We start from the raw sequence: 13,834 nt of genomic DNA, 5'->3' as shown, positions 1-13,834 counted from the left end.
CGGGCCAGGGCAGCCAAGCTGGCAGGCAGGAATGATTCAGGATGCACTGTGTGCAGCAGCAGCTCCAGCTCTGTGCCGGCCGCAGCCCCCAGTGCTTCTCCTTCCTCCGGGCTTGTGGTTAGCACAGCGTCTAGCTCGCCCCAACCTGACCACAGCCTGTGCAACACGCCCTCCTCCAGAGCAAAGCCTCAATGTGCTGCTCCTGGTGGCTCTTCTTTGCTCCTCTTTAGGACAAATGGCTCTTAAACAGCTGATATTTAAAAGGGGGTTTTATTGCCAAACGTCAAAGCTCTTTACAAGCAGGAGACAAAGTGCTGCCTTTCCACGGGCTGCAGCAGCTGCTTTTCAGATAGTCATCCACATCTGCTTGCTTGCAAACTCACTTCCTTCCTGTCACAGACATGTAACCTGGTGGCACAGCCCAAAACACACACTCACACCCCAGTGCTCCATGCCCAGAGGGTTTTCAGGCACAAAAAGACCAGCCTTAGTGCAGCCAGAAATTAGATGTAAGTTTAAGTGTAAGTTTAAAGGAAGATTTTTTTAAAAAGTGCATGGTGGCAGGACGTACACTGAAGATGGGAGATGCTGTATGAGGTCGGAGCAGACCAGGATCCTGTCTCTGAATGACCAGCACTGCCATTTTCAGAGGAGCATGTAAAAACACCCCAGACGGCAGTTTCCAGCCCTAGACAGGGCCTGGCTAATGAGCAGAATGAGAAGAACAAGTGGGAAAACTGCAGAAGGAACATGATGCATTTTTTCCTGCAAAGTCCAGGTGAATCAGGCTTACGGCCGGGCTAGACACTTTAGGATGAACAGCTAACCCTATTAGAAAAAATAGTTAAAACCAAAGAGTCTCTAACAGCATTTTCAGCAGTAGAGTTACTGAGTGCTACGGAGATTCCACTTAAGTTATACCTATTTACACAACATAATACAAATCCAGTAAGTTCTGTTAGTACAGCAAATACAGTAATTAGCTGTAGCTTGTAAAATGATTTAACTTGCCCATTTCCTAACAGATACAGGGATTTTTATCTGTTAAGATTCCTACTGATGGGTATTCAGTAAAATGTCAGACATTTATTCATTAGAATATTCAATATAATATAAAAATATACAGTAAATGTAAGCACATCCTGTAGGTTTGGCTGTAACAGATAGGGATGTCTGGGTATTTTCATCAGCGCTTTGCCAGACGGGTATCCACAGAACACACTGCCACAAGAAAACACCTGTGAGAGCAAAAGCATCTGTATATAAATTAGGGGACTGAGCTATCCCACAAGCAGTTTTCATTCTCCTGGTTTTCAGTTCCAGGCTTTGATTTGCCCATCCTGGAGTTTAGGACTGGCTTCTGCTTTGGGATCTGAACCTGTACCCAGAGTTTGCCCTGGTTTATGTGTCTTCCTGGTAGTGTGAACTGCTTTTTCCCCATCTCATTTCTCTCTTGTTACAGAACTGCATCTTGCAAAAGCCTCCCTGCTCTCTGAAGCTGATGTCCCTCGACTTCCAGTGCACACCAGGTTCTGACAGCTCACATTCATACCACACAGTGTTCGGTAAACAAAAGTGCACATGCAGAAAAATACATTTAGATAGCAGATAGGCACTGAATATTGTCTGTGCTATTAGCCCTTGTCCTAAGTATATCTGGAAAGGCAAATAAGACCCATGGTTCACATTGAATCTACAGCAGCAAATGACACAGATCCAGAGTTTGCTCCAGGCTACGTGCCTGGGAGCGGGCTTAGGACGTAGGAATCTTTTTGTCTCAAAGCAAAGCTTTTTGGCACCTGAGCCCTGAGTGTTTGACTGTGTAGAACTTTCCAGGAGAGAGAATAAAAAGTGAATTCCCATGCGATGTCTATGGCTGTCTTGAGAGGGGGACAGACCACTGAAACCAAGGCTGCTTTAATCAAAAGAGGCAGAAGCATCAGTTCTAGGCACTACCTGTCTTGGTGGCTCTGGGTGGTGAAAAATGGGATACTTGGAAGCCCAAAGCCAACATTTCTGTGCTCAGACCTGAAGTGCCCACTGTCTAGCCTAAGAAGAGGCTCAGATGAAGCTTTACTGGGCTGCTGCTACGGGGGTGATGGCAGCCCATTGCAGCCTTGTGGAACCTGGGAAATTATAAAAGAAAGAACAGAAGAAAAAGAAGTGGGCGAGCTAAGAGGGCAGTGCTGTCAAACGAGAGAAAAGAGCTTAGCTAGCATGTCACTCCTTAAAACCAGACTGGAAAGATTGCCCTTCTCCGTGCTTCCAGAGTCTGGCTCAAGCAAAGGAGAAGCCCCTTGGGCTGTCAGACGATTCTCCTCAGAGCAACTATAGAGAATAGGGGAGGGGACGCAGCTCAGGTACAGGGCTAGACAGCAGCGGTGCGAAGACATGATTTTATCACAGCTGTAATCACTAAAGACCACGGGAACTGTGGTTGCTTTCAGCAGGTGGGCAGGGAAGCTGTGGGAATTGTGCCGGAGCCTTCTGCAGTGCCTTCCTCAGACCCTTCTGTAGCAATGCATTTTTCTCTTAATATACTTAAGCCACTGGGACTAGCCCCAAAGTTGTGTGTGCAAAATACCTTTCCCTCCTTGTACTCCGATTACAGACATCTGTGCCAAACCATGGCTCTCAGGCTAGCCAGGACACAGCAGGTAGAGATGTGTTAAATAGGAAGAGGGATCTCATCCAGCCCCGCTGCCTGATGTGCATGCTCCTGTCAGTTCACATCTCAAGACAAGACAGAGAGCGAGCCTACAGCTAAGGGAACACACATCACTAAAGCTTCTTAATGCCAGCTCTCCTAGGAAGCTCCCGGGGATCTCCTGGACACAACTTCTCCAAATGCCTGGCTAATTGTTCGCAAAGATGATGAGGGGATTCAGAGTTACCAGATAGGTATGGTCCTCAATAATCAGTGTGTTGTGTGCTAGAGGACACTCCTTCAAAGGTCAAACGTAGCCTGCTCTTTGCCTCAGTTTCCCTATTAATGGAGCAGGAACAATTAATACTTGCCTGGCAATGACGCATTGAGACGTGCGTTCACTTATGCTGTGCTTAGCACACCTAAAGCTCTGCGCAGCCAGGCTCAGAAGAGCGCTTTCCTCCAGCTGCTCCAGATCCGAGGGCACTACTTGTAGTCAGGAGTTGGCCGGTTTTGTTTGCCTCTGTGTGAGGTCACTTTTGAACTGTGGATGTGGTTTTATGAGTACCTTTGGAGAAGACTAAACCATTTATCTTTACATTCCTAGATGCCACTGGGCCAGGTGGTCTGGGAAACCTTGCCAGCAAGTGAATAAAACATTGACTACATTTATCCTTAAATGATTTAACTGGGAAAACCAGATAGGTGCCAGTGTAATCTGGTATCTGCTTGTCTGTAAATACAGACAGACAGGGGCTTTTGCTAGAATAGCCATTCTGCTCCTTTCAAAAATCTGGCTTGGTTTGATTACCAGTAATTTTTAAGGCCTGATCCATTGAAAGGACTTTGGACAGAGTCCTTCAAGAGCCTTCACATTTTCGAAACCATTCAATGTCCTGTAACCTTCTGCTGTGCTAAGAGGATTAGAACCGGACTGGTATGTACAGCATGAAGAAAGAGAGAAAGATGCTATAACTGAAAGCTCAATTCTGTCCCATAAACATGGTGCGTGCACAGCAAAACACCACCTTTTAAACACTGGCCGAGCAATGGTACGAATCATAAATGGCAAATGTTTAGCTTTCATTTTGAGAAAGAAGTCTCTTTGAAGAGTATGTCAGGGAGCACTTCTCCTATAAAGAGTCACTAGATCCTTTTGCTTGTCTTTCTGTTTCTGTGTTGCTTCTTTTTTCAGTTCTCCAAGACCTTTAATTTCTTGCAAAACTTGTGTAGCTTGCCGAAGTTGTTCTACGGCCTCATTGAGCAATGTCTCTGCCATCACTGGGGGTCCATTCCCCTCCTGGGCCTGTTCCAACCCTTCACGTAAAACCTTCTGCAGAAGTTTTTCTGTCTTTTCCCTTTCATTAGCAACTTTCTCCTCCATTTTAGCTAAGCAGTGACGGGCATTCTTGGGGAAACCTTGGTCTGGAAGTGCTCTCTGTGTATTTTTGGAATCAGACAGCAAGTCTCCCAGAGAAGAACTGCGAAGTTTGAGACCTGAAGTGCTTTCTACAGACGTTGTCTTCTCAATAGCTGCTTTTACACTCTCATGGCCTGTCTCTGTAGCTAAGGAAGTCTCTGTCTCTTCTGCTGAAGTTTGCTGTTCCTTCTCGGCAGAGGTTCTCCCATTTCCTTCTTCAGTTTCAACTGCTGGGGATGTGGACTCTGCTGCCTCGCTGGCTGAGATCCCGTTCACCGGGGGCTTGGAGCTGCCCGACTCCAGGTCTTCCAAAACCCCAGCTTCCAGGTCACCATGGCTGGAGTTCATTGTGGCTAGCATTTTTTCTGACAGAATTTTAGGAGGAACAGGAGGCTTTGTAACATCTGCAGCGGCAATCTCAGCAAGGTTGTCTTTGCTACTACCTTCTGATGATTTCAAGTCTTCTGTGTTTTTAGGCTCAGGGACTGGTTGGTCCCAAGCTACTTTTAGCTTGTCTGGCACGCTCTTAGGAAGAGGAATCGGAGCTTTTGCTATGCCCCGGTTGCTGACCTCAATGAGGTTCTCTCTGTTCTCCTCACTTGGTGCTTGGGATGCTTCTACATTCTCCTCTGGGCTTACAGAGTCCTCTTCCTTGGCATTTACATTGTCCTTTGATGCTAGGCCTTCCTTAAGCTTCTTATCTGGAGGCAACGGAGGAGACAGAGGTTTTTTATGCTCCTGGTTAGGAACATTGTTCTCTGCATCTTGGTTTTCTTTTGTGCCAGTGGGTTTTGTAGGTGGCATAGGTGGCTTTGGAGTTTCTTTCTGAGGTGGCGCATTGTCACTTTCGCTGATAGTGGAATCAAGGTTTGGCGGTCTGTTGTCTACTATATCCAGATCTAGCCGCAGGATACCATCTGATGTAGATTTGGCAGCCTGAAATACAAGAGAGAACTTTTTCAATATCTATCCCATCACCAATCCTGTGCTCCATCCTTTAACTTCAAGTTAAAGTGCTAGACCCTCACAACCAGCATGGCAAGCAAGGGGTTGCTGCTTCACACATCCACCCCATTTATACTTACATCTGTCTAAACTGCACGAAGAATCTGACTGATAACAAAAATGGTGCTCTTAAGAGCAGCTCTTTCTAGAGCTCAAGGGCAATCTATGGAGCTCGCTTTGCTTCCGTGCAGCATCGCCCTGTGCTACCCTCTAACAGCAGCAGTCAGCTCTACCAGCATTAATCTGGTAAGTGAAACCCAAGGTGATCCGCTGTGCTGAAATTTAATGAGCTCTGATAATCACGAGTCCCATACATTTCACCCAACAAAGAAGAAAGTTGGGTCAAGTCACGTACATTGCAGCAAATCTTGAATGCATCGAGTGAAGCACTTCCACCCCCCTGCAAAGCCCCACTTTTTCCCCAGACCAACACATTCTGTGTTATTTTCTGCTGAGTTATTTTCTGCCGAGTTATTTTCTGCCTGATAGTGCAGCAACTTGCAGGAGAATATCAAAGCCAATAACCATAAGCAGTCACGAATTAGGACAAAAGCACAGCACTTATTTTACTACTTCCTTTGAGAAGAACGTCTCAAAGCCTGTTCCACAATAACCTTATTTCTTGGTTTTCCTGTCGGTGCTAAGCAGTCAGCTCTGCCATATTTTAATTCTTTATAGCTGGATCCCTCTACCCCCCCTTCATTTATAACATACCTACCCAAAGCACACCTGCTTTCTGCTTCTGGGACTGTCATATTTTTACTTGAACATATAAACCAAGCTGATCTTTAGATTGCTCGGCCAGGGATACTATTGTAATACCGTTGCCTTCTGCTTGCGTCCTCCAACCTGATGTCATCCCTGTCTTACCAGGGCCAAGCCTCAGCTGGTTAAACCTCCTTCAAACCCCAGGCTGTGTGCAAATCACTCTAGTAGGAGGGGGGAGTCCTAAAAAAGGATGGACTTAGTAAAGACATTGCAGTGTGTAAGCTCAGTGGCCCAGAGGGAGAAATGCGGTGACAGTTCCTGTGTGAGGGAATCCAAAACACACGAAGGCATAGCTGCAGCCAGGGCCAGGTTCCCGCAATGCAGGGAGTTTAGTTAAAGTCTCTCTTTGCCTTTCCAGCCCATCAGAGAGACGGAGGCAAGCTGCATCCTGGCAGCTTGGCCCTGACCTGTCCTCACCTGGCTGCTTTGACACTGAAAATCATCGTTCATCCCATTTCCTTCACGATCCTGCAGCCAGCAGCCGTGATACACATCTTTCTGCAGGCTCTAGCCCTTCCCTTTCCCCTCATTCCTGCTTCTGAATTTGTAAGCCAGTTTCCCCTGAATTGGGCTGAAGGTGAGAGGTCTTACAGGTATTAACCTCAGAGGCATCTTGTGAATTTAGTGAGCAGAGTAGGGGAGAGAGATCTTTTCAGTGCCTCGGGAAGGGCTTCCTACCTTCCTGAACCCGTACTGGGCAACCGAGAATCCACACTTCATTGCTGCTGTGACTTTTGTCATGTTTTCTTCTGCGGTTTTCTGGAGGAGTGGATGGGAATCTATGATTCATTCTCATGCATTTCTCTGGAAGAGACACTCTTCCTTCATTTCTATGCAAAGTAAAAAGTCTCGGGGCATCTCATTTTCTGCATGAGGGTCATCTGAGCGCTGTGCAGACACATAAGTCAGAGTCTTGGAAATTTGAAGAAAAAAGGTTTGATTTAAGAACCTTCCTTGGTTGAGATTAATGTTCTGCTAAAATATCAATCTGTGGCAACTTTTTCATAAATCACAGGAATCAAACATTAGTAAGAACCTCTCCCATAGAAGTGAACTGCAGGTTTATTTTGTGGTGGTTTTTCTTCCTTTTTTTTTTTTTTTTAAGTGACAGATCCAGAAAATCAGTTAAGAGTAGACAGGCTAGTCCATAAAACTGCCTGGGAGAATAACGTATTCTGTTTCAGACCTAAGGAAGGGCTTGTAGGCTTGAAAGCTCGTCTGCTTTTTCCAGTTAGCTTAATAAAAAATACAGCTTCTCCCCACAGACCATGCCGTTCTACCTTTAGACCACTGTGGTTACAAAATCATCACTTAGAAAATAAATATAGGAGCTTCAGTCTCTTGTGATTAAAGTGAAACTATAATGGCTCTCACCAGACGGTGAAGCAGCTCGTGAGTTATGGAAAGCTAAATATATCGTAACGTGTTGCAGCAACTACAGATCTATAGGAACCTGGAGCTTCGTTAGAGAGGTGCTGGCGGTGTTTTTCCCAAAGGAAGCTGTTTCCCTCGTCAGCTTTCTCTGGGCTCTCTGTTTCTGGGGCTTTCCCTGTGGTTTCGTACCCAAGTGGAAGGAGCAGCTCTTGGTGATCCCAACTGGGGAGATGGCTCACCCCAGGAGGGTGCACTTACCTCCTTTAGGTGACTTCTCGTGGGTGGCCTGCGTCCGTGGGTCATTTTCACTCTGTCCCGAGTTACGTGGTCCAAGGAAAGGCTCTCGTCTACTTTCACCTTTAAAAGGGAGAAGAGGAGGGAAAGAAAAAAGTCAGAGGGTCATTAATTTCTCAAGACATGTCTATAAAGTTCTCACTGTCACACATGAAGAGACAGAGCATTTGGATGCAGGAGGGTTTTGGATATTTCACCACTACAGTCTTTGCCTCAGACCTTAGTTACAGCCTGCACGCAAAGCCCTGCTGTATGCGATAGATATTTAAGGTATCTGTCCTATACTGAGCCGTGTTTATCTAAAGACTCTCCAAAGCAAAGCATCCAACCTTCAGATGTTTGCGATGGCTAACCTCCCCCCTACCTAACGGGCAGGGAAGGAAGGACACAAAGCAGCTTTGCTGTCCTCGCTGCAGCCTGGTCTTGGACCGGCTCCTGCATGTGGCAGAGCACAGCGCCGAAATTGCTGTTGCCATCTTAGAGGTGAAAGCTCATTAATAACCGTGACCTGACTGTGAACTGTATCAGCAGCGCTTCGTTACAGACCTTCCCTTCTACAGCTCTAATGGCTGCAGGATGCTGAAGAGAAGGTGTGAGCAGTGACCTGGATTAATTGCAACTCTAGCTGAATTAACACATTTATTTCCTGGAATCAGATGAGAAATCCAAGGCCTTCCACATGAGGGGAGGGAGGTCCCAGCCCCCTGGCAGGTATTTCTCTGTGCTGGCTCTGTGATCGCCCACCCACCCGTGCTGAGATGGCTGAGGGCTGGAGTCTGCTCCATGCAGAGGGGCAGCACCAGTGACCGGGGATGGTGAAACGTCAGCGTGTCCTTGGTTCGCTGGCTACAAGTTTGTACAATAGGAAAGCTGGCAAGGGTGAAATAGGGATTTAAAGGGAAAAATGGGTCCCAATCCCTGGCTGATATGGCAGAGTGGTTTTACAGCTCTTTCAGGGGAGAACAGCTAATCCAAGCCAGCTGAGGGCTTGACCTGTTAGCCTGTGCCTGGCCTGTGCGGAAACACTTTAAATCTGAGGTCTGATCCTTACTGGAATGAATGAGAATTAGAGGCTGGCTCCCTCTGAGAACCCAGGTCCTCACAAAGAGGATAACCCCGGGCCATGGGGCAGGGAGGTGACCTGAGATCCCACCTTGCTGTGCTGCCGAGGGGGTGTGCAGAGCTCACTGCCCACCTCCAGGCAGCTCCAAGCCACCTCAGGGTCACTTCAGCAAGGGCTGAGCAGCATTGCATTACAGGACATCCCATCTCCCACCCGCTGAAACGTGAGGGCAGACCTCGCTGCTAAGCTCTCTGCTGGTGGGTTTTATCTTCTCAGGCTGCTGCTGGTCCCAGCTGGTCCTTTTAATTCCATGTGCCGCTTCCCACTTGGTCCAAGGGCCCGAAGAACCGCTACACCCCACTACCAGCAAAAACCTGACACTGAGTGCCATTTGCCTTGGCAAAAAAGGAGCATCTTCCAGCCTCTCCTCCTGCTTTTGCCCTCTGCTGAATAAAAGCAAAGCCCAAGCTCTCAGAGTTCACATCTCTAGCACCATCCCTGCAGCGCTTAGCCCTTTTCTCAAAATTTTTACTCATTGCTTTGGTTTCCTTTGCTAAACAGATCTTGCCGATTGCTTCGTCCCCTCGTTCCTCTGCCTGTTTCTTCTTGAGTCATTCCCGTGATGGTGGTTTTGTGCACTTCCTTTCAGTTACTGAAACAACTGCAGAATAGATACTGCTCCTTTGGTTTAGTTCAGGGAGCTAACAAGGAATTAGCTAACAGGGAACAAGGTAAGGTTAGTCAGGCTCTAGGATGTGCAATTTTCATCCCTGGAGAATTTGGGATTGCAGGTGTGTCGGGGCCAGCTGAGAGGCAGGCAGGTTTGGCCGGGGCCATGGAGTAACTTTCCACCAGACTTCTCTCCAGACTGCAGGCGGAATAGCTGGTAGACTGAGTCACTTCACATTTTTCCAGTTTTGAAGACTGGGCTATGTCCTAACCAAATACTTCCATTTCCAGGGTGCTTGGTGCTGAGGATCATGGCAGCGTGGGGAAGACAGGTCGCTCCAGGCTGCAGCCCCAGCTCGACACAACTCGGCGCTGCAGCTGCTTCTCTGCACCAGCCGCTTCCACCGGGAGAGGGGAACACCCCTGCATTCACTGATCCCAAACCCACTGAAGCCAGCAGACCATCTCACACTGACTTTGGTGAGCTCTTGTGTCCCATGGGCCTCCTGATGAGATGTTAGCTCTTAGCAGCACAGACCATCCCTCCGGCACACTGTCTACTCAGCTAGCTGCCCCTGCCTCCCTGCATCGAACCCCAGCCAGAAGAAAGGGAAAAGCAGCAAGACGTAGGATGGTGCAAACAGCTCTCTACATGTTCTGCCTTCTTGGGCTGGGAACTGAAGCGGCTAAAAGCTCCCAGCCTGCGGGGATGCGACCTGGTTTGCCTTCAATACCATCTTTCCTTCAACCATGGCTGGCATGCAGGAAGGACAGGGAGCAAAGGGGCTCAGGCAAGTTCTGCTTTTAGCTAAAAAAGTAGTGGATGAGAACAGACACAGAAATATAGGAGTTTGAAAACACTTCCTCTTACCTCATCAAATACTTTGTTTTTGCCTCTATTGATCCCTTCATTAAGAGCTTTTATCCACGATTCCTTTTCTTCCAAAGTTGGAGCTTGAAATTTGATATCATGAACCTGCAAGAGCAGAGAGACAATTTTTTGCCTAAGCATTCCTTGCCAGGAACAGAGAGGTACCTCTCTGCTCTCTGTGTGTCACTTCAGTTTCTATATAACATCCAGTTCCAGCCTGTGTTTAAACTACAGATTCCTTTGCGCTTTGGCAAGCACTTCACTTCATAGCTCCCATGAACAGGATTTTGTTATGCTGAACAGCTTGGTGCTGTAGTTTTATTTTTGCAACTAGTAACTAAAGTAGTAAGAAAGTAAGAGTTTCTTCCTTCTGCAAAATGCTCGGAATAGCTCTTAGAGCAGCAGCAAGTTGTACAGCGAATGGTCACACTGTATAGAGAGTCAGATTGAAAGTCCAAGTCATTTTGTGCTGGTTCAGATGCAATAAAGTATTTTATCTCCAACTTCCCCCCAGGCTGCAAGCAATGGGAAGGCTGCATGCAGCGGGCTCTGCCTGCTTCCCTGTTCCTGTGGCTCTGCAGAGCAGAACTGATATGGGAATCTGGGGCTCTGACCTTGGCTGTGCTCACCCCGATTCAGCTGAGCAGGGATGTGATGAGGCATAAGGGCAACGTAAGTGAAAAAATTAACCCTATTCTTCTTCTGTTTGCAAATGAAGAAATACAGCAGTGAATGCTACAAACATACGCTTTCTGGGGTTTGAACAGCTGTCCTAAGAAGGGAAGAACTGGCCATACAAGAGGGAGCTGGCAAGAAGCACAGGCCACACAAATAAGGAGGGAGCGATGGGTGATTGTACGGCCTGTCCTCCCTTCCACCAGCTCTGCCCTTCCTCCAGGGCAGTCCCATGGCTGTGCTCAGTGTTTCGAATCTCTTCTTGACCGCATCAGGAACAATAGGTGGGGTGTTATTTATTTCACTGCTGTGCTCTCTGAGCGCCTCACCGATATTATGTAGCTTTGCCCGAAAGTACACTTCAGGTGAGAGAAATATCATCTTCACGGTACAGGTGGCTCTATGGCAGACTGGCTTGGATCCAAACAGCTCCATGCGGTGCCCTAATCCGCACTGCACAGGCACACAGAAATGCTCTTGCGCTAACGAACATCATCAAAGTTGCAAAATCAAGCACTTAAAAATTAGACAATCCCAATGTGGCCGGGGCCATCCTAACTCAGCCTGCTGTGCATGTTCCTCCTAGCACCATCCCTAATGACAGGGGCGGCACTGCTTACTGAGCTATCCCATCGTGTGTTTTATCCTCGTGGGTCAATATGTCTTATTGGTGGCACTCTGCTCAAGCCCTGCCCCGAAAACAGAATTACTGGTTCCTCCAACAATCTTCTCTTTGCTGCTTATCACTACAATATCTGGGGGCTCCACAAATTACTTTTCAGAGCAACTGAAATTATCCACCTCTTGCAGGTGGGGAGGTGAAATACAGAGAGGCTCATCCAAAACATATACTAGCAGGGTCTTGTCTGGAATAGTTTTTCGGGTATTTAACATGCTATAGGTATTCTGCACCTTCCCATTGCCTTCAAGAGCAGTTGTAGTCCCGGCCTTTTTGTAAATGAGGCCCCACATTGTGAAATCACAGCCATGTCTATAAAAAGCAGGGACTATATAAAATGAGGGTAATGAAGCTAATGGTGACTGACAGTCAAATGCTCTTAGCAGCTCTCTGTTTTGTTTATGGCACAACAAAGCTGCAACTGTTTTGGGTCTCAGCAACTTCTGATGGTAGCATCAGAAATTCTGCAGAACTAAAGACTGAAGCAGTAAAACCTGATCTCCTTACACCCAGTCCTGCTGTTTAGCTAGAAACCAACTGCCCTTCCCTTCTGCATTTATTCCTCGCTTCAGTGCCATGGTTTTACCTCTGCACATCACAGCGACAAAGTGCCAAACCCTCACAGCCAGCATGGCAAGCAAGGAGTTAAGAAACAATTTGGGGAAAGATTATTTGTTCCGTTAGTTTGCATATAAGGTGATGGGACCACATGTCTTCCTGAGAGCTCAGAGGAGAGGTTAGGGCCTGAACCCCAGCCCGCTGCAAAAAGAGCTCTTTGTCTGGGGTGCAGAAGGGCCACGCTAACCAGGAAACCTAGGGGAAGGCAAGGCTCCAAACCAGAGCAACAGCCAGATTTTGTTTTAGTCCAAGCAGGCCTGGTTTTGTGTGTGCTTAAAAACTTTTTTTTGTTTGGAAACGATTTTGCCCCAAAGCTTTGTGATTATAAAAGCTTATGAGAAAGCTCTACTTGTGAGCAGCTGAGCTGCTGCACTGCCTGGCAAAGACCTGGCAGCCTGCACCAGGGTTTAGAAATCTCCGTACATGTTGTTCAAGGGAAGGATTCCTGCCTCACTTCAAGCTTCCTCTCCTAATGCCACTTTCTGTGCCTCATTCTCAACAAAAGCCTCTGGCCTCCCAGAGCTGGGACTGTGACTAAGCGCTGGTGTCAGCAACCCTGCAGCAGGGCACAGCGAAGGCTCGCGGGGATGGTTCGTCATTAATAAGAAGCTGAGATGTCCCTCTGGCAGGCAACCCTCCACCGCACAGTGTAACGCTGACCAACCGCCGCGGCCACCAAACGCAGACACAACGGATGGTGGGGGAAAGGGACTCATGGAAAGATGCTCCCAAGGCATCAGCAGAAAGAGGTCTCCAGTTTCCCGATGGGCTGGGCAAGGGAGGACGAGCAGAACTCTGCGTGGGACCCTGCTCCCTGCAATGGGGCAGTGTGGGCAATGCCAAACTCATGCCGCTGCAGCCCTGCTCTCCGCTTGCACAAGTCCCTGGGGCTGCGACACAGAGGGGCAGCCTTGAGGCTCGCAGCAGGTTCCTCCCAGTACACCCAGTTATCTTTGAAAACTTTTTTCTCCTTTTTAGAATGATATCCACAGACACCAAGGAAGTGTCGTGCTGCTGGGGCTCTGAGGCGGGTGCTCAGGATGCTGCCAGCCAGAGTCTCTTCATTGCTTTTCAGTCCCTTTCTGCATCCATCTGTGGCTCATGTCCTTGGCCACAGCACTGGGGAGAAGAGGCTAACCCAGAGCAGGGGGGATGCTCTCTATAAAGCAGACGGCTGCGGAGAAGAGGCAGGAAGGAGCTGGAGGAGTTGGTCTCAGTCCTGCCTGCCACTGGAGCTCTGTACACTAATCTGAGACCCCCAGGTCCTCTACAAACAAGAAACAAGTGAATTTATCTTGTCTGTATTTTTACTCATTTGAGTATTCGCAGATATTAGAGGATGCACCTGAAGATGAATACTCCCCACAAAATGTTAAGCAAGGTCTGTTCCCCAGCAGCAATTTAAGGTAGACAGTCAGTGACACCAAATCTAAGAGGGCAGCAGGCACATTTGCTCTCCTTCTTGCTAAGCCAGCTGAGACTGAGTCATGCCATAAACAACAGGCTGGTGTGCCAGGAAAAGCTGTCATGGCTAAACCTAATGTGATAGTGACCATTGTAAGCCATGAATACAGACTACGCAATTTACTGTCAGTTAACTCGGAGCACAGCAGGGCCAGTCAGCTCCCGCTGAATCACTGCCTGGATGTCACGCAACAAGAGGCTCACACACGGGTCACTGTCCATGATGACAGTGACAACAGTGTCCCCGATTGCTCCGTGTCTTCTCAGAGACATCAGTCTCTTCAAGC

The 13,834-nt window shown here is 47.9% G+C and overlaps 1 protein-coding gene across 1 annotated transcript in view; it reads right to left on the bottom strand.

Annotated features, from left to right (window-relative positions):
- Positions 1–254: 254 nt before the first annotated feature.
- The window catches only part of PLEKHO2 (pleckstrin homology domain containing O2), a 29,556-nt gene continuing 15,976 nt past the window's right edge, over positions 255–13,834 (bottom strand). Inside the window, exons 4-6 of the mRNA XM_087744927.1 lie at positions 10,112–10,216; positions 7,473–7,571; positions 255–5,003 (exon numbers count right to left, since the gene is read on the bottom strand). Coding sequence (XP_087601053.1) covers positions 3,765–5,003; positions 7,473–7,571; positions 10,112–10,216 — 1,443 coding nt within the window. The 3' untranslated portion in view covers positions 255–3,764. The remainder of the gene's footprint in view (positions 5,004–7,472; positions 7,572–10,111; positions 10,217–13,834) is intronic.

Source organism: Nipponia nippon, unplaced genomic scaffold (genome assembly GCF_047370975.1).
Source record: "Nipponia nippon isolate SJK-2023a ecotype South Korea unplaced genomic scaffold, ASM4737097v1 scaffold_9, whole genome shotgun sequence".
In the NCBI taxonomy this organism is placed as follows: Eukaryota; Metazoa; Chordata; class Aves; order Pelecaniformes; family Threskiornithidae; genus Nipponia; species Nipponia nippon.
The sequence above is the reverse complement of the archived record's forward strand: the minus strand, read 5'-3'. Positions and strand labels throughout refer to the sequence as shown.